The 20,318-nt window shown below is 38.5% G+C and overlaps 1 protein-coding gene across 5 annotated transcripts in view; it reads left to right on the top strand.

The window, feature by feature from the left end:
- Positions 1 to 20,318, top strand: part of COP1 (COP1 E3 ubiquitin ligase) — a 221,298-nt gene that overhangs the window by 36,004 nt on the left and 164,976 nt on the right. For 4 of the 5 annotated variants that reach the window (XM_055419200.2, XM_055419203.2, XM_055419202.2 and 1 more), the window contains exons 4-5: positions 5,947 to 6,023; positions 6,682 to 6,801. In XM_055419200.2, coding sequence (XP_055275175.1) covers positions 5,947 to 6,023; positions 6,682 to 6,801 — 197 coding nt within the window. The remainder of the gene's footprint in view (positions 1 to 5,946; positions 6,024 to 6,681; positions 6,802 to 20,318) is intronic. The other variant, XM_055419201.2, reaches the window with a different exon arrangement.

A 20,318-nucleotide genomic window follows, 5' to 3' on the forward strand; every position in this document is an offset into this window, starting at 1 on the left:
AACATGGGTTGATGCTACTTTATGGGTTTTAGAATCACTTTTCTTTGAGTTCTTATAACTTTAGAAAACTACTCCTTTTGGAATGGTTAAATACAGCAAGGAAATCAGTGGTCTTAAGATTTTGTTATTTACCAAAAATTTCAGGCAGTATTCCTTAATGAGACCATCAGTTAAAAATTTTTGTTATGTAAATTTCTAAATAGAATGAGAAGACCATACGGAAGGAGTGTGAAAATATTAACACTAAGATGTAATTTCATAGTTTATATATTCTCAAATGTATACATTCAGTGAATAGTGAAGTCATAATTACTGATTTCCTTAGCTAGACATTATCTTCATTATGATCTAGTTTTTAATCTCTTTATATGGGTAAAGAATTTTGGCTTTAGGTAATTTAAGTGTTAAGTATTTTATGCCCAGATTTGAAGACTTAGTTATAATATAGCTTCCAGTATGAGTATTTATGTCAGCCATAGAAATAACATTTTATCCTGATATATTTATTCTGTTTCACTGCCTGTCACCCTTTCCAGTCTTTACCTTTGTACAGTAATAGTCAGATCCTTAGGTTCCTGTGCACTCAGGAAGCTACTGAGGTCTGTTTCTGAAAGTGGTATATCACTTGTTTTTTTCTGTACTGAAAAAAAAAAAGCAATTTATTCCCATTGATTTAGTTTGAGATTACATGATTTGTATAATGCCTGTAGTTCTTCGCTGGACTGGAAAAATATTGAGGCTTCTAAAATAATATCAGATTTCCTCTTGAGCATCGTAAAATAAGTGTAAGTTATATGATTCTGAAGTATTCTAATATTTTTATTGATAGATTAGGATCCTTCACTTTTAATGCTTTACATTTACTTGAGTCATGGCTAGAGGGCTGGGCTACACATTTTCAAAAAGATCTTCAAACCTTTTTGCTTGGATGACACATAAAAATTCTGAAAAATGATGTACTTCCCACATTGATGCCATATTTAAATTATCTTCCAAATTTTTCTTTGTAAGTTTTAGTGCTTGTAAAGAATATAGTTTAAAACGTATTATAAATATGGTTATTTAAAAATAAGCTTTTATCTCTTTTTAAAATGTATCTAATGGAAACTGAATAGTATAGTGATTTGATACTTAACATTGTTTCAAAAATAAAGACTTTTCATTAACAATGAGAAACTTTGTGTTTTGTCCCTTTGAACTTATGCTTCAATTGCAAATTGCCCACATAATTTTGTCATTATGTATTTTTGGGACTTCCCTGGCAGTTCCCTGATTAAGACTCCATGCTTCCAATGCAGGGGGCACAGGTTCAATCATTGGTTGGGAAATTAGGATCCCACATGCTGCATAGTGTGGCCAAAAAAAAAAAAAATATATATATATATATATATATATATATACACACACACATACACACAAACACACACATGCTTAAAATTCTTACTGATTTATCTGTCATACTTTTCACACACACACACACACACACACACGCTTAAAATTCTTACTGATTTATCTGTCATACTTTTCTGTAACAGAAAACAGAAATTACAGACTTTGAAGTTTCTTTTGAACTTTTGAATGTGTTTTTTCTGATTTGTAGTTATTTGACATGCATTTGATCAAATAAATATGTACAAATTTTATAAAGTATTAGACATAAAAATGTATTGAAAATGGCTGCTTACTGTGTAATGGTGTTTTTCTCAGTAGTTCCATTGCCACTGATAGTTATTACTAGGACAGGGATTCAGTTTCATTTATATTTTTAAATTTATTTAGGATCATCATAGTTTTAAAAAAAATTGAGATATAATTGACATACAGCACTGTGTAAGTTTAAAACTTTTCCTTTTTATTTTGAAAAGGGTAAGTCATAAGAAACTCTGCTTACATAAATACTATGATGGGGTTTGGAGGAACTTTGTTCCAGCAGTGTCACTTATTTCTTTAATCTCCTTCTGAATTACATGCTTCAAAAAATAAGCAGTTATTTAGTAAAGAAATTTTTTTTTTTTTTTTACTGCTATTATCATAAACAAATCCACTTCTTTCTTCAGTTTTGATGAGAGCAAAGAATTGGAAGTCATACACACCAAACACAAGCGGATTTGGTTTTCTGGTCTTTAGACTCATGCGTTTTTTTGTCAAGACACGTATTTTGATTTTTTCCTTTCATGCCCTGAGCCCTACACTACAGTTCCTGCTTTTTCTTCTTCCTCTACCTTTCTTCTCTCCTTCCCCCTTCTCCCCAAAAGGGGCACAACTCTCACTTTTTGCCTTTCTGTCCTCTTTGCTCTTCAGTCGCTCAATTGTGTCCTGGCTCTTTGTGACCCCATGGACTGCAGCACGCCAGGCCTCCCTGTCCGTCACCAGCTCCTAGAGTTTGCTCAAACTCATGTCCATCGAGTCGGTGATGCCATCCAACCATCTCATCCTCTGTCATCCCCTTCTCCTGCCTTCAGTCTTTCCCAGCATCGGGGCTTTTCCAGTGAGTCAGTTCTTCGCATCAGGTGACCAAAGTATTGGAGCTTCAGCATTAGTTCTTCTAATGAATATTCAGGACCAATTTCCTGTAGGATGGACTGGTTTGATCTCCTTGCAGTCCAAGGGACTCTCAAGAGTCTTCTCCAACACCACAGTTCAAAAGCATCAATTCTTTGGCCTTCTTTATGGTCCAGCTCTCACATTCATCCATGACTATTGGAAAAATCATAGCTTTGACTAGATGGACCTTTGTTGGCAAAGTAATATCTCTGCTTTTTAATATTCTGTCTAGGTTTGTCATAGCTTTTCTTCCAAGGAGCAAGTGTCTTTTAATATCATGGCTGCGGTCACCATCTGCAGTGACTTTGGAGCCCAAGAAAATAACATCTGTCACTGTTTCCATTATTTCCCCATCTATTTGTCATGAGGTGATGGGGCTAGATGCTGTGGTCTTCGTTTTTTGAATGTTGAGTTTTAAGCCAGCTTTATCACTCTCCTCTTTAACTTTCATCAAGAGGCTTCTTCCTCTCACATGTAGGGAGTTCTGGGGACCTTTCCCCTTACCAGGCTGCTTTTTGTCCCAGTGTGTTCAGGAATGGGGACCTGTTAGGTCCCCTGTTTAGCCTGAAGCTGTTCCAGGCCACCAGTGAGGACTGGGAAGCAGTGTTGCAGCTTGTGACTGAGAACGTGAAATTACAGAGCGGGGCTGTGGGCAAGTGAGTCTGGGGATTGTGGAAACTGGGCTCCCTTTCTCTCTTGTTGCTGGAAGGCTCATGCAGGGCAAGGGGGTATGTCTCCTCCACAGTTCTTCCTCTGCAGTTGCTCTCCTGCATTCCTTCGAGGGCTTACTCTAGCTCTCCCTGTCCTTCCATGATGCATGATCTACCTCCAGCTAGCCCCCTGCCCCTACCAACCGCCCCCCACACCCAGCAGTCTGTTTTCTAATGTTCTCTGTGGATAAAATTTGTAAATTGAATGGTCTTACCTCCGTTATGAATGACCTTCTTACTCTTTAATGTTAAAGACAGCATGCATGCAAAATTTAAAATCTCTGCTTTAAAAAAAGTCACCAACACATACAGTGTCTTTACTACTGCCAAGTACTTTTCCAGGCACCTTATACATTCTCAGTCCTGTGACATAGGTAGTTGTTGTCATCTGCATTCCTCCCGTGGGGGAACTAAGGCACAGAGAAGGCAAGTAACTTGTGTAAAGTTCAACAGCCCCAGTAAATGGTGGGATTGGGATTTGGTCCTAAGTATGGGATTTGGTCCTGACTTGAGTATGTGCTTTTACTTTGCTGTCTTGCATCTAAAATGACAGTTGCTGGAATGAAATCTTTAGCAGTAGAAAGGCATTTTGTTTGTTTTTTTGGCTGTGCTGTCCTTGTGATGGAATGTGGGCTCTTCATTGCAACATGTAGTCTTCCCTGATTGTGGCATGTGGGCTCAATTGCCCCATGGCATGTGGGAACTTAGCTCCCCGACCAAGGATCAAACCTGTGTCCCCTGAATTGCACAGTGGACTCTTTAACTACTGGACCACCAGGGACGTCTGAGAAAGGCATTCTTTGTTCTTAGTACTGTGGTTATTATAAGGATCCAGAGAATTGCAATTAAGGGTTTGGAACATTCATGGCCAGTGCTAAGTGAGGGTTCTTGAGATTTTACCCCCTCTACTCCCTCCCACCCCGTTTTGGGGGCACACCACCCCACCCCACACTACCCCCACCCCACCCCGTTTTGGGGGCACATCATGTGGCTTGTTGGACGTTGGCTCCCTGACTAGGGATTGAGTGCAGACCCACGGCAGTGGGTCCTAACCACTGACTCACCAGGGAGTTTCTCACACACCCTTATTTGAATTCTTTTCCACTTCTTTTCCTGTTTAGTGAGTCTCTGTGTGCTTATTATGGCCCAGTCCTAATGTCACCTTCTGTGTGAAGTTACTCTTTAACATTTTAATAGTTCCTTGTCCTGTGTTCTTTTTAAATCCATATCAGTGATGGTCCTGATTATCATATTATAACTGATGCATTGTATGTGTTTGTCTGCTTACTCCTAGTTACTTGAGTCTTTAAGTCTTACTTAGGTTGAGTCTTATCTTTATACCTTGGTTTCTAGCGTGGCCCTGGTATCTCTCTGATATTTTAGAAAATACTGTGGTAAATTGTGGTCTGGTGAGAAGCATTAGATAGGTTTATATCCTGGTTTTGTCGTGTATTTTATGTCACCATGAGTAACTTGTGCTCTTTCTAGTATCTCCTCATCTCTAAACTGCAAAGAATAGCCCATGGGATAACATAAAGATAAATTAAAGACTAGTGCGTTAAGCTAGCTTAGTGCTGTTTCTCTTTTCTTTTATCAGTTTTTTTTTTCTTTAATCAGTTGGGTGTTAAAGATGAAAAATCTATTAAAAGTGGCTGGAACATTAAGGGAAACGTATTGATTTACACAGAAAGAATTTCTAGATTGAGTTAATTTGATATCTCAGTGATATGATCAAGTTCTTTCCGTCTTTCTGGCTTTCCTCCCCCAGCAGATGCATTGGTCCTTTGGCTTGCTCCCCTCAAGAGAGATGCAGGGTGGCTCTAAGTGATTCCAGGTACCATCCCTAAATGAAGGCAGACGAAGAACTCGTTCAAGCCTTCTCTTCTGAAAGACAGCATACCCTTTATTGGGCAAAACGAGGTCTCAGTATTTAACATTTTGTCAGTCACTGTCAAGAGGATATGACTAGATGGATTGAGGTTAAGTCAAGCATCATTCTGTAGGGCCAGGGAGGGATCTAGCCTCTCTGAAAGTATATGACAGTTGCACTCTGACATTTGGGAAAAAATAATATTCTTATTTTTCTTTCTTTCTTACTTTTCTTTATTTTTTTAAATTTTTTGAGCACACCGAGCGCTATGTGGAATCTTAGTTCCCCGACTGGGGATCAAGCTGGCGCCCCCTGCAGTGGAAGTGCGGAGTTTTAACCACTGGAGGGCCAGGGAAGCCCCTCATGTTCTTATTTTTTTTAAAGGGTTAAAATGACTTGTGGATAGGTAACCGACTGTGTTTGCCATGATATTTATAGAAAAGTCACAAGCAAAAAGAACAACAAATGAAAACCTTTAGTGCCTCCCTCATAGACTCTGCCAGTTACCCTGTAGAGTGTGGAATGGTCTCTTACAGTCAAGAACTGTTTCCCATTGCTGATAGTGTCATCACTGACACATGTAAGAGGAAGTGCATATTCTGAAGAATTTTCCTTCCGCAATAATGGTAGTAATAGTGGCATCTGTAGTAGTAGCTGTGGCAAAACTGTTTCTAATTTGAAAAAAAAGCATATTTGCTTAGCATTTTTTTTTCTGAGATTTTAGACTTTTTAAAGCTAAATAGAATCCATATAAATAGAACAGTTAGATCATTTAATAAAAATACAGATTATATGTGCTTTTTGTTTTGTTTTTGTTTTCAGTGAATGAGCTCATTCTCAAACAGAAGCAAAGATTTGAGGAAAAGAGGTTCAAATTGGACCATTCAGTGAGTAGCACCGTATGTTTCAACTCTTTTATTACTATTTTTAATAAATTTCATTTTGCTGTGTTCATTGGTTTGATATTAATTGGGTATTCAAGCTTAGCATATTACTGATTTTTCTTAAAGGAGATCTAGGATTATTCTATTCAATTAACAGCTTTCTTTTATCTGAATTGTCTAAAATTTTTTATTGAAAAGTCTGGTGGGGTAATACTGAGTCAGTTGGCTTGTTTGCATTTAAAGAATTATATGGCAGGATGAAACTATGGGTGGTCATTTGAGGAAAAAAAAACTTAAAAGACTCAATTTAAGAGGATTAACCCCAAATCACTGAAGCAAGTGAACTTAAATTATTACCTTACCGAATACAAAGTGGAAAATATGGTTAGACAGGTAATTAAAATCTGGGCACTTGTTTTGAAGGGAATTACACCTTTAGAGACGCTGACTTGACATATCTTGAATGTGCCTTTCATATCATTTAAATTTATTTAAAGGAGAAATAGTGATTAAATTATGACTAGAAGGCATTGGGGAGCCACTGGCTGGGAAGGAATAGGTTGGAACATTATAGTTTATTTTTGATATGTAATAAACATGTAGAAAATAGCAAGCATTTGTTTTTGTCTCTCTAAAACAGTTTTGTTAAGTTGGGTTTCTTCTTTGTTTTTAGAATGGCCACAGGTGGCAAATATTTCAGGATTTGTTGGGAACTGACCAAGATAACCTTGATTTGGCCAATGTCAACCTCATGCTGGAGTTACTAGTGCAGAAGAAGAAACAACTGGAAGCAGTAAGTGGCCCCTGAACTTTAAAAATTTTTATTTTAAAAAGATATAGAAATATTTAAAAATAATAGGGTAGTGTTATTCAGTCAATCCAGTTTTACTCACCAAGAGTCATCTGCAAGCTACCACGTATAAGTTTTCCCTTTTTCAATTCAAAGAAAAAACAAATTCTTTATAATACAACTTACTTGCAGCGTCCAGCGTTTATTAACAAAAGCTGAGTGTTCAGATCATGAGAAAGTACAGCTTCATTTTAATAGGGAACAATTATTATTGATCTTTTTTCTTCTAATGAATCTTTACCTCTTCACATGTGGGATTTGGAGGAGAAAATAGAGATTATTTTTATTTACATAAAATCCTTCCAGCAGGTGTCGGTTAGCAGTAGCAGCAGTTGATGGCTTAACTAAGAGCATTTAGAAAGATGGGAACTGGAACAAAATTATGTTCTGTTTTCATGTAATGGAATCTAAATAAGTAAAAAGTTACATTTATTTCAGGTTCAATTCAGTCGCTCAGTCGTGTCATATAAAATGAGAATTTGCATGTATTAGGAATGGAGTATGCTCCATTCGAATAAAGACTGTATACGTTAATGTAAGCAGATACTCACCCTGAACTACCTTGAACTAAAAGGGGATATAAATTGACAGAATAAGGGAGTGAGAAGCTCACACACATAAAAAGGAAGAGATTAACAAGCAAGTGTTAGGAACATTGGAGCCATCACTTTTTTGGTGACTATAAGGAAATTAAATCAGACATTTGAATGTTGTCAGGAGGGTTTCTGTTTTACTTCTCATGACTGTTTCTTTGGGACAGGTTTGATTTTCTTTTATTGGATTTTTATCCCATGGCAGATAATGTGGTCACCTGTACTTGTGAATTTATGTTTTTTGATAAAAGAAGAAAAAGAGCCTCTCAACTTGATTTTTAAGAATTTCTGTGGATTGATTCTGATTAACATAGCTTAGATCTGGATGAAACTGAGTGGAATGGGAATCTTTTAGTGGAAGAAAGGAGTAGTTGAGGTTGAGCTGACTAAAACATGGCTCCCTGTTGTGTCTTTTTTCATGGTGGGAATTTCTCCTGTGGTTTTTTTTTGTGTGTGGGGGGGAGGTAGTGGGATAGCTGTATATTTCATTTGCTTTTCTTCCTTTCAGATTTGTTGAGATGTAACTGATATATCATTGCTTAGTTGTTCAGTCGTGTCTGATTCTTTGGGACCCCATGGACTGTAGCCTGTCAGGCTCCTTTGTCCATGGGATTTTATAGGTGAGAAATACCAGAGTGGGTTGCCATTCCCTTCTTCAGGGGATCTTCCCTACCCAGAGGTTGAACCCATGTCTCTTATGTCTCATGCATTGGCAGGAGGATTCTTTACCACTGGTGCCACCTGGGAAGCCAAAATTGATGTATAGCACTGCATAAGTTTAAGGTGTATAGCATCATGACTTGACACACATATACTGTAAAATGATTATCACAATAAATTTAGTTAACATCATCTCATATAGATAAAAGAAAAAAGAAAAGTTTTTTTGTTTTTTTTTTCATGATGAGAGCTTTTTTAGGATTTACTTGCTTAGCAGCTTTCAGATGTACCATCCACTAGTGTTAACTGTAGTTATCTTGTTACACATTGTATCCTCAAAATATCTTAAAATTGGAAGTTTGTACTTTTTGTTTGTTTTTCGCTTTTTATTTTCTTAAAATTATTTTTATTGGAGTGTAGTTGCTTTATAATGTTGTGTTCGTTTCTGCTGTACAGCAAAATGAATCAGCTATACATATTCATATACCTCCTCCCTTTTGGACTTCATTCCCATTCCGCTCACCATAGTGCATTAAGTAGAGCTGCCTGTACTATACAGTATTTCTCACAGGTATCTGTTTTATTTATTTAAACATTTTTAATATAATTTCCTTTATCTACTTTTGGCTGTGCTGTCTCCTCATTGCTGCACAGGCTTTTCTCTAGTTGTGGTGAGTGGGCCTGCTCTCCAGTTGCAGTGAGAGGGCTTCTCATTGTGGTGGCTTCTCTCGTGGAGCACGGACTGTAGAAGTCACGGTTCCTGGACCCCAGAACACAGGCTCATTAGTTGTGGCCTAGTTGCTCTGGAGCATGTGGGATCCTCCTGGATCAGGGGTCAAACCCATGTCTTCTGCATTGGTAGGTGGATCCTTATCTCTAAGCCGGCAGGGAAGTTCTGGTTATCTATTTTAAACATCGTATCAATAGTGTATACGTGTCAGTTCCGGTCTCCCAGTTTCTCCCCCTCTCCCTTCACCCTTGGTGTCCATATATTTGTTCCCTGCATCTGTGTCTTTATTTCTGCTTTGCAGCTAAGACCATCTGTACCATTTTTCCAGATTCCATGTGTATGTTTTAATATTCGATATTTGCTTTTCTCTTTCTGACTTAAACTTTACTTTGTATGATGTTCTAGGTCCATCCATGTCTCTACAAATGACTCCGTTTTGTTCCTTTTATGGCTGGGTAATATTCCTTTGCTTGTATTTATCACCTCTTCTTTATCCATTGCTCTGTTAGTGGACATTTAGGTTGTGGAAATTGTACTTTTTGACCTTTATTCCATTTCCCCTGTTCCCTGCTTTTGGTAACCACAAATCTGATCTTTTTCTCTAAGCTTGGAGTTTTTGTGTATTCTTTTAAGATTCATATGTACGTGAGATCGTATGGTGCTTGTCTCTCTGACTTATTTCATTATACTGCTCGTGAGGTCCATCCGTGTTGTCACAAATGGCAGAATTTCCTTCCTTTTTGTGGCTGAATAGCATTTCATTATATGTATATATACCACCCTTGTGGCTCAGCTGATAAAGAATCTGCCTGCAACACAGGGGATCTGGTTTCGATCCCTGGGTTGGGAAGATCCCCTGGAAAAGGGAAAGGCTACCCACTCCAGTATTCTGGCCTGGAGAATTCCATGGACTGTATAGTTCATGGGGTCTCAGAGAGTCCGACACGACTGAGTGACTCACTTTCACACCACATCTTTATCCAGTCATGCACTGAGGGACAGTTAGGTTATCAGCATATCTTGGCAGTTATAAGTAATGCTGCATCGGACGTGACAGTGCAGGTGTTTCTCTGACATCGTGGTTTAATTTCCTTTGGATATATACCAGAAGTGGGATTGTTGGATCACATGATAGTTTTATTCGTACTTTTTTTGAGGAATCTCCATTCTGTTTTCCATAGTGGCTATACCGGTTTACTTTCCTACCAGCAGGGCACAAGGGTGTCTTTTTCTCCACATCCTCACCAGCATGTGTTCTTTCTTGTCCTTTTGACTGTGACCATTCTGACTAGTGTGAGGTGACATCTTCTTGTGGTTTTGATTTGTATTTCCCTAATGATTTGTGATGTTGAACACCTTTTCATATACCTGTTGATTATTTGAATATCTTCTTTGGAAAATCCCTTGCCTATTTTAAAATTGCATTATTTGTTTTTTTTTAATTACTATGAATTATATTAATTCTTTATATACAGTATTTTATATGTTAACCTCTTATCAGATATATGATCTGTAAGTATTTTCACCCATTCTTTTGGTTGCCTTTTCATTTTGTTGATCATGTCTTTGGTTTGGAGAAGCTTGTAAATTTGATATAGTTGTACTTGTTTTTTATTTTGTTGCTTTTGCTTTAGGTGTCTTATCCCAGAAATTGTTGCCAAAACTCTTCTGTGCTCTTTAACATAGTTTTCTATTAGCATCTACTGTGTGCTGGATGCTGTGTTAAAGGTAGTGGAAAAGACAGAATTCTGCTCTGTGTGTTGTGTTGAGGGGAACAGGGTACAATAGCTGAGGAGATAAACTAAATAAACTAATAAATATTTTCACATAGTGGTAAATGATATAAAAATACTTTTTAATGATAGACTGAACATATATAGTTATCTTGCTCTCTTAATGTCATTAAAATGACAGTAAAGTGATTTTTAAAAGGTAAAAGAATGGGAGAAGAGACAATATACTTTTTTAAGCTATAAAGTAGATGGATGAAAAGTGATAGATCTAAGAAAATTGAGCCGGCAATAGGGAATTGGTGGGAACCAACCCTATTTAGATTATGGAAAAAAGGCCTTCCTTGGATTTGGGAGCATGAGATTCCTCATAGAGTAAAGGTTGTGAAAACAGGATAATTTGTTCAGAATCTGACTAAGAAGCAATTGGAATCTCTGATCCCTTCATGTACAACTATAACCATTGACCTTAAGAGAACACTAGAAGTCTTTGCCCTGGTGGTGGTAAAAGAGAGACTTTCTGGACTATCACATTACAGGCTCATTTAAGGGTGTGTGGGGGCTTCTGTACTGAAGATAGACAAGTTAACATTCTGAATGTGAGAGCTGTTAACCTTATTCCCGATTTGACTTGTCAGTATTAATCTTTGTGTCTCTTAGAATTCAAGAAATACAGGTATCTTAGTTCTAGAACTCAGATCTTTTTGAAGAGGGAGGTAGTTCAGAACAAAAGTATCATAGGTATTATAGCATTTTTCCTTTATTGTTTTCTTGCTTTACTTTGAATTCTAACAATCACAGGAATCTAACCAAACTGATCACATGGATCACAGCCTTGTCTAACTCAGTGAAACTATGAGCCCTGCTGTGTAGGGCCATCCAAGATGGACAGGTCGTGGTGGAGAGTTCTGACAAAATGTGGTCCCCTGGAGAAGGGAATGACAAACCACTTCAGTATTCTTGCCTTGAGAACCCCATGAACAGTAGGAAATGGCGAAAAGATGTGATACTGAAAGATGAACTTCCCAGGTTGGTAGGTGCTCAATATGCTACTGGAGAAGAGTGGAGAAATAGCTCCAGAAGGAATGACGAGACGAAGCCAAAGCAAAAACAACTCCCAGGTGTAGATGTGACTAGTCATAGAAGTAAAGTCCAGTGCTATAAAGAACAATATTGCGTAGGAACCTGGAATGTTAGGTCCATGAATCAAGGTAAAACAAAAGTGGTCAAACAGGAAATGGCAAGAGTGAACATCGACGTTTTAGAAATCTGTGCACTAAAATGGACTGGAATGGGTGAATTTAATTCAGATGATGTTTATATCTCCTACCGTGGGCAAGTAGAAAAAATGGAGTAGCCCTCATAGTCAACAAGAGAGTCCAAAATGTAGTACTTGGGTGCAATCTCAAAAATGATAGAATGATCTCTGTTTGTTTCCAAGGCAAACTATTCAATAGCACAATAACCAAGTCTTTGCCCCAACCACTAATGCTGAAGAAGCTGAAGTTGAATGGTTTATGAAAACCTACATGACCTTCTAGAACTAACACCAAAAAAACCATGTCCTTTTCATTATAGGGGACTGGAATGCAAAAGTAGGAAGTCAACAGATTCTAAGAGTACCAGGCAAGTTTGGCCTTTGTGTACAAGATGAAGCAGGGCAAAGGCTAATAGAGTTTTGCCAAGAGAATGCACTGGTCATAGCAAACACCCTTTTCCAATAACACAAGAGACGACTCTACACACAGACATCACCAGATGGTCAATACCAAAATCAGATTGATTATATTCTTTGCAGCCAAAATTGGAGAAGCTCTATACAGTCAGCAAAAACAAGGCTAGGAGGTGACTGTGGTTCAGATCGTGAACTCCTTGTTGCCAGCTCACACTTAAATTGAAGAAAGTGGGAAAACCACTAGGCCATTCAGGTCTGACCTAAATTAGATCCCTTATGATTATACAGTGGAAATGGCGAATAGATTCAAGGGATTAGATCTGATGGAGTGCCTGAAGAACTATGGATGGAGTTTTGTGACATTGTACAGGAGGTGGTGATCAAAACAAAACCATCCCCAAGAAAAATAAACGCAAAAAGGCAGACTTGTCTGAGGAGGCCTTACAAATAGCTGAGAAAAGAAGAGAAGCAAAAGGCAAAGGAGAAAAGGAAAGCCATACTCATCTGAATACAGAGTTCCAAAGAATTGCATGGAGAGATAAAGCCTTCCTCAGTGATCAATGCAAAGAAATAGAGGAAAACAATAGAATGGGAAAGACTAGAGATCTCTTCAGGAATATTAAAGATACCAAGGGAAAATTTCTTGCAAAGATGGGCACAATAAAGGACAGAAATGGGATGGACCTAACAGAAGCAGAAGATATTAAGCAGAGGTGGCAAGAATATACAGAAGAACTGTACAAACGCAGCTGCCGTGCTCGTGTGCTGTAACACAAAAAGGATCTTAATGACCCATATAACTGTGATGGTATGATCACTCACCTAGAGCCAGACATCCTGGAGTGTGAAGTCAAGTGGGCCTTAGGAAGCATCACTGCGAACAAAGCTAGTGGAGGTGGTGGAATTCCACTTGAGCTACTTCAGATCCTAAAAGATGATGCTGTGAAAGTGCTGCACTCAGTATGCCAGCAAATTTGAAAAGCTCAGCAGTGGCCCCAGGACTGGAAAAGGTCAGTTTTCATTCCAGTCCCAAGGCAGTGCCAAAGAATGTTCAAACTACTGCACAGCTGCACTCATCTCACATGCCATCAAATTAATGCTCAAAATTCTCCAAGCTGGGCTTCAACAGTACTGAACCGAGAACTTCCAGATGTTCAAGCTGGATTTAGAAAAGACAGAGAAACCAGAGATAAAATTGCCAACATACATTGGATCATAGAAAAGCAAGAGAATTCCAGAAAAACATCTACTTCTTGAACGACTACGCCATAGCCTTTGACTATGTGGATCATGACAATCTGTGGAGCATTCTTAAAGAGATGGGAATACCAGACCACCTTACCTACCTCCTGAGAAATCTGTATTCAGGTCCAGAAGCAACAGTAGAACCGGACATGGAACAACAACACACTGGTTCCAAATAAGGCTGTATTTCGTCACCCTGCTTATTTAACTTACATGCAGAGTACATCATGCAAAATGCCGGGCTGGATGAAGCACAATCTGGAATCAAGATTGCTGGGAGAAATATCAATAACCTCAGATATGCAGATTATACCACTGTTACTGTAGAAAGTGAAGAGGAACTGAAGAGTCTCTTGATAAAAGTGAAAGAGGAGAGTGAAAAAGCAGGCTTAACACTCAGCATTCAGAGAACTAAGATCATGGCATCCAGTCCCATCATTTCCTGGTAGATAGATGGGGAAATAATGAAAACAGTGAGATTTTAATTTCTTAGGCTCCAAAATCACTGCAAACGGTGTCTGCAGGTATGAAGTTAAAAGACGTTTGCTCATTTAAGACAGAAGAAAAGCTATGACCAGCCTTGACAGCATATTAAAAAGCATAGCCATTGCTTTGTCAACTAAGGTCTGTAGTCAAAGCTATGGTTTTTCCAGTAGTCATGTATGAATGTGAGAGTTGGACCATAAAGAAAGCTGAGTGCCAAAGGATTGATGCTTTTGGATTGTGGTGTTGGAGAAGACTTTTGAGAGTTCCTTGGACAGCAAGGAGATCCAACCAGTCCATTCTAGAGGAGATCAATCCTGGATGTTCATTGGAGGGACTGATGCTAAAGCTGAAACTGCAGTACTTTGGCCACCTCATGCAATGAGTTGACTCACTGGAAAAGACTCTGATGCTGGGAAAGGTTGGGGGCGGGAGGAGAAGGGGACGACGGAGAATGAGATGGCTGGATGGCATCACCGACTCTGTGGACATGAGTTTGAGTGAACTCCGGGAGTTGGTGATGGACAGGGAGGCCTGGCGTGCTGTGATTCATGGGGTCGCGGAGAGTCGGACACGACTGAGCGACTGAACTGAACTGAACTGAACTGGACAGCAAGGAGATCAAACCAATCAATCCTAAAGGAAATCAATCCTGAATATTCATTGGAAGGACTGATGCTGATACTAAATTTCCCATACTTTGGCCACCTGATGAGAAGAAGTGCCTCCTTAGGAAAGACTCTGTTGCTGGGAAAGATTGAAGGCAGGAGAAGAAGGAGACAACAGAGGATGAGATGGTTGGATGGCATCACCGACTCAATGGATATGAGTTTAAGCAAGCTCCGTGAGTTGGTGATGGGCAGGAAAGCCTGGCGTGCTGTAGTCTATGGGTTGCAAAGAATCGGACACAACTGAGCAACTGAACTGAAACTTGATGAATGTTTCCAGCATACAGAAAAATACAGTAAATAAGGCAACTTTTGACTTACCCTCTTTCAGTTCAGTTCAGTTCAGTCACTCAGTCGTATCCGACTCTCCGCGACCCCATGAATCACAGCACGCCAGGTCTCCCTGTCCATCAGCAACTCCCGGAGTTCACTCAAACTCGTGTCCACAGAGTCGGTGATGCCATCCAGCCATCTCATTCTCTGTCGTCCTCTTCTCCTCCCGCCCCCAACCTTTCCCAGCGTCAGAGTCTTTTCCAGTGAGTCAACTCGTCGCATGAGGTTCAGTTTTAATAAATAGTAACACTTTTTCTTAGATCTGCCTTTTGAAAATTATATATTTTTTTATACTTAACACCGTCTCATCTCATTCCATTCTCCCAGAGTAATCACCATTTGAAGTTTGCAAGGATCCTTCTGAAGTGTGTATAACCCTTTTTTTAATAAAATATATACTTGTATCTACAATCATATATAGTGTTGTTTGTATGATTTAGAAGTTTCAAACTGTGTTTATCCTTTGACATATGCCTTTTTTGTTTACTTTATGAGGTTTCCACTAATGAATATAGATCTAGTTTGTTTAACTTCTCTATAGTTATCCATTGCATGAACATTTCTATTCTCCTGTTGATGGACATTTAAGTTATTCTGTATTCATGATTGTCAGCAATGCATTCAGTGTTGTTATTCATGTCTTCTTGTGCTCATATGTAAATACTTAAGTGATTTAAGAAGTGTAATTGTTATTCATAGGGCTTATATGTACATTTTAACCGTATTAAATATTGCCGAATTGCTCTTCTGTGAGTTTGTACCATATCAACCTTTGGTATTTTTTAGTTTCTGTTGGTTTGATAGTTGCCAAATGCTTGTTTGTGTATGTTCTGTTGTTTTGTATTTTTTATATTTCTTTAGTAACTAGTGAGGACAATTTCTTCATTTGTTTGGCTATCTTGGTTTCTTATTTGAATTGCTTATTCATAGCCTATACCAGTTTTCCTAATAGATTGTTTTTTTTTATTGATTTGTAAGAAATGTGTGTGTGTGTTTTGGATATTGCTACTTTGTCAAATGGTATTTTGATAATTGAATTCCAGTTGAATTGTATCATGGTGAAGAAAGCTGATCGCCGAAGAATTGATGCTTTTGAACTGTGGTGCTAGAGAAGACTCTTGAGAGTCCCTTGGACTGCAAGGAGATCCAACCAGTCCATTCTAAAGGAGATCAGTCCTGGGTGTTCATTGGACGGACTGATGCTAAAGCTGAAACTCCAATACTTTGGCCACCTCATGGGACGAGTTGACTCATTGGAAAAGACTCTGATGCTGGGAGGGATTGGGGGTGGGAGGAGAAGGGGACGACAGAGAGTGAGATGGCTGGATGGCATCACCGACTCGATGGACATGAGTTTGAGTGAACTCCGGGAGCTGGTGATGGACAGGGAGGCCTGGTGTGCTGTGATTCATGGGGTCGCAAAGAGTTGGACACGACTGAGCGACTGAACTGAACTGAACTGAAGACAATGATTTATATGATTTTAGATTGAGTATTTGCTATGATTTTATTTTGTCTTGTTGAGTTTTGTCAGAGATAACGTTTCGTTTGGTTTCTTAGTGATTGCTTTTGCGTTTTTAATATAATTATATATATTCTGTTACATTACATTACATTGTTCCTTTAAGTAACATTATCCTGCTTCATTGGTAGTATGAGAACTTACACCAGTATACTTCCCGCTCAGCCTTTGTACTGTTTTTGTCAGTTGTTTTACTTCTGTGTATGTCATAACTCCCTAATAAATGATTAATTTTGAATAGTGAATTATACTCTGTGGATATATTTTAAAAGTTCTGTGTATGCCCATAGACTTATCATTTCTGGTGTACTTCATTCTTTTGTTTTCCATTCACTTCACTCTTTCATTCGTTCTTTTGAATTCCGTCAGTAACTTTCCTTCAGCCTGAAAGACAGCCTTTATTATTTCTGCTGGTGATAAATTCTTTCACCATTTATATCTGAGAATGTCTTTATTTATCCTTTGTATCTGAAAGGGACTTCCAAATAAGTATAGAATTATAGATTTAATATTTTTCTTTCAGTATTTTTAGGATGTTGCTCCATCATCCAGTGTCTTGCATTGTTTGAGATAAAGTCTTGATCCTCGAAATGAACTGTATTTCTCTCAGTGTATGCTCTTTTTATGGTTGTATTTTGACTTTGATATACCTTGGTATAGTTCCCCCTCCCCCCTCATGTTTCTTCTTCTTGAGGTTCTTTGAGATTCTTGGATGGTGATATTATAGTTTCCACCAAATTTGGAAAAATTTCAGTTGTTATTTCTTCAAATATTTTTCTGTCACCTTTTCTACTTTGGGAACTCTCATTATACATTTCTTAGGCTGACTGAAGTTGTATCACAGCTCATGGATAAAGAGCTGTGCTTACTTATGTTTTATCTTTTACCCCAACTAGTTCATCTTGTATAGTTTCTCTTTCTGTGTAAGTTCACTGCTTTTTTCTATATTCCATCGTCTCTGCTTATGCTTTGTACTAACTTGTAGGACTTTTTTATGACTGTGCTTCCTTATTCTACTATTTGTGTCATTGTTGTTTCTGTTTTAAGTGATGGATTTCCCCGCTTGTTTTGGGCAGCATTTCCTTATTTGTGTGCTTACTAATTTTGTGATTGGATGCCAGAAATTGTATATTTTACCATATTTAATATTGTTAATTTTGTATTCTTTACACATTCCTATGCTTTGTTCTAGTTAAGTATTTTCAAAATAGCTTGATTCTCTTGAAGCTTGTGTTTTAAGTTCTATTAGGGAGAACTAGAATAGATTTTTGTCTAGCTAATTTTCCCTCACTGCTGAGGCAGTCTTTTTGAGAGTATTCCTCCTGATGCCTGTGTTTTTCGAGTTTTTTCCCACCTAGCTTCTGGGATAATGTATTATTTCTGGTCCTTTGTCTGAAATGCATCCATTCATATACCTAGCCTGCTGTTTTGTTGTTTGAAATAGGAATTCTTATCTTCCTCACTGCATTTTAGCCTGTAAGTTCAATTTGTTTGCTTTTGGTCCATTGAAATTTATTGTGATTTTTATTATAGCTCAGTATAAAGTCTATGTTGTGTTAAATGTTCACCTTCATTTAAAAACAGTGTGTTACTTCTTGTGCTTTGTGAATGTAGCATTTGTTAATATTCAGTTCAGTTCAGTCACTCAGTCATGTCCGACTCACTGCGACCCCATGAACTGCAGCACGCCAGGCCTTCCTGTCCATCACCAACTCCTGGAGTTTACCCAAACTCATGTCCATTGAGTTGGTGATACTGTCTAACCATCTCATCCTCTTTCGTCCCCTTCTCCTCCTGCCTTCAGTGTTTCCCAGCATCAGAGTCTTTTGAGATGAGTCAACTCTTCGCATCAGGTTGCCAAAATATTGGAGTTTCAACTTCAACGTCAGTCCTTCCAGCAAATACCCAGGACTGATTTCCTTTAGGATGGACTGGTTGGAACTCCTTGCAGTCCAAGGCACTCTCAAGAGTCTTCTCCAACACCACAGTTCAAAAGCATCAATTCTTCTGCACTCAGCTTTCTTTATAGTCCAACTCTCACATCCATACATGACCACTGGAAAAACCATAACCTGGACTAAATGGACCTTTGTTGACAAAATAATGTCTCTGCTTTTTAATATGCTGTCTAGGTTGGTCATAACTTTCCTTCCAAGGAGTAAGGGTCTTTTAATTTCATTGCTGCAGTCACCATCTGCAGTGATTTTGGAGCCCCCAAAAATAAAGTGTGACACTGTATCTACTGTTTCCCCATCTATTTCCCATCCATGAAGTGATGGGACCAGATGTCATGATCTTAGTTTTCTGAATGTTGAGCTTTAAACCAACTTTTTCACTCTCCTCTTTCACTTTCACCAAGAGGCTCTTTAGTTCTTCTTCACTTTCTGCTATGAGGGTGGTGTCATCTGCACTTCTGAGGTTATTGATATTTCTCCCTGCAGTCTTGATTCCAGCTTGTGCTTCATCCAGCCCAGCGTTTCTCATGATGTACTCTGCATATAAGTTAAATAAACAGGGTGACAATATACAGGCTTGACATACTCGTTTTCCTATTTGGAGCCAATCTGTTGTTCCATGTCCAGTTCTAACTATTGCTTCCTGACCTGCATACAGGTTTCTCAAGAGGCAGGTCAGGTGGTCTGGTATTCCCATCTCTTTCATAATTTTCCAGTTTATTGTGATCCACACAGTCGAAGGCTTTGGCATTGTCAATAAAGCAGAAATAGATGTTTTTCTGGAGCTCTGTTGCTTTTTTGATGATCCAGCAAGTGTTGGCAATTCGATCTCTGGTTCCTCTGCCTTTTCTTTTTTTTTTTTTTTTTTTCATAAACAGTATATACTTTTTTATTGAAGTATAGTTGATTAACAATATGATATTAGTATCAGGTACACAGCATAGTGACTCAGTATTTTACAGGTTAAAAGTTATTATAAGATTATGGCTATAATTCCCTATATAATACTGCTATACAATATATCCTTGTTGCTTATCTATTTGATACATAGTCGTTTGTATCCTCTGCCTTTTCTAAAACCAGCTTGAACATCTGGGAGTTCACGGTTCATGTACTGCTGATGCCTGGCTTGGAGAATTTTGAGCATGACTTTTTTACTAGCGTGTGAGATGAGTGCAATTGTGCGGTAGTTTGAGCATTCTTTGGCATTGCCTTTCTTTGGGGCTGGAATGAAAACTGACCTTTTCCAGTCCTGTGGCCACTGCTGAGTTTTCCAAATTTGCTGGCATACTGAGTGCAGCACTTTCACAGCATCATCTTTTAGGATTTGAAATAGTTCAACTGGAATTCCGTCACCTCCATTAGCTTTGTTTGTAGTGGTACTTCCTAAGGCCCACTTGACTTCGCATTCCATGATGTCTGGCTCTAGGTGAGTGAACACACCATCGTGATTATGTGCGTCGTGAAGATCTTTTTTGTACAGTTCATCTGTGTATTCTTCCCACCTCTTCTTAATACCTTCTGCTTCTGTTAGGTCCCTGTCATTTCTGTCCTTTATTGTGTCCATCTTTGCATGAAATGTTCCCTTGGTATCTCTAATTTTCTTGAAGAGATCTCTAGTCTTTCCCGTTCTATTGTTTTCCTCTATTTCTTTGCATTGATTGCTGAAGAAGACTTTCTTATCTCTCCTTGCTATTCTTTGGAACTCTTATTCGGGTATTTATTTTTTCCTTGCTGCGTCGGTTATTGATGTGTGCTAAGTCATTTCAGTCGTGTCCAACTCTGCAACCCTGTGGACTGTAGCCCACTAGGCTCCTCTGTCAGTGGGATTCTCCAGACAATAATACTGGAGTGGGTTGCCAGGGA

This window comes from Moschus berezovskii, chromosome 17, assembly GCF_049115385.1.
Source record: "Moschus berezovskii isolate FMDL1 chromosome 17, NW_MosBer_1.0, whole genome shotgun sequence".
Lineage (NCBI taxonomy): Eukaryota > Metazoa > Chordata > Mammalia > Artiodactyla > Moschidae > Moschus > Moschus berezovskii.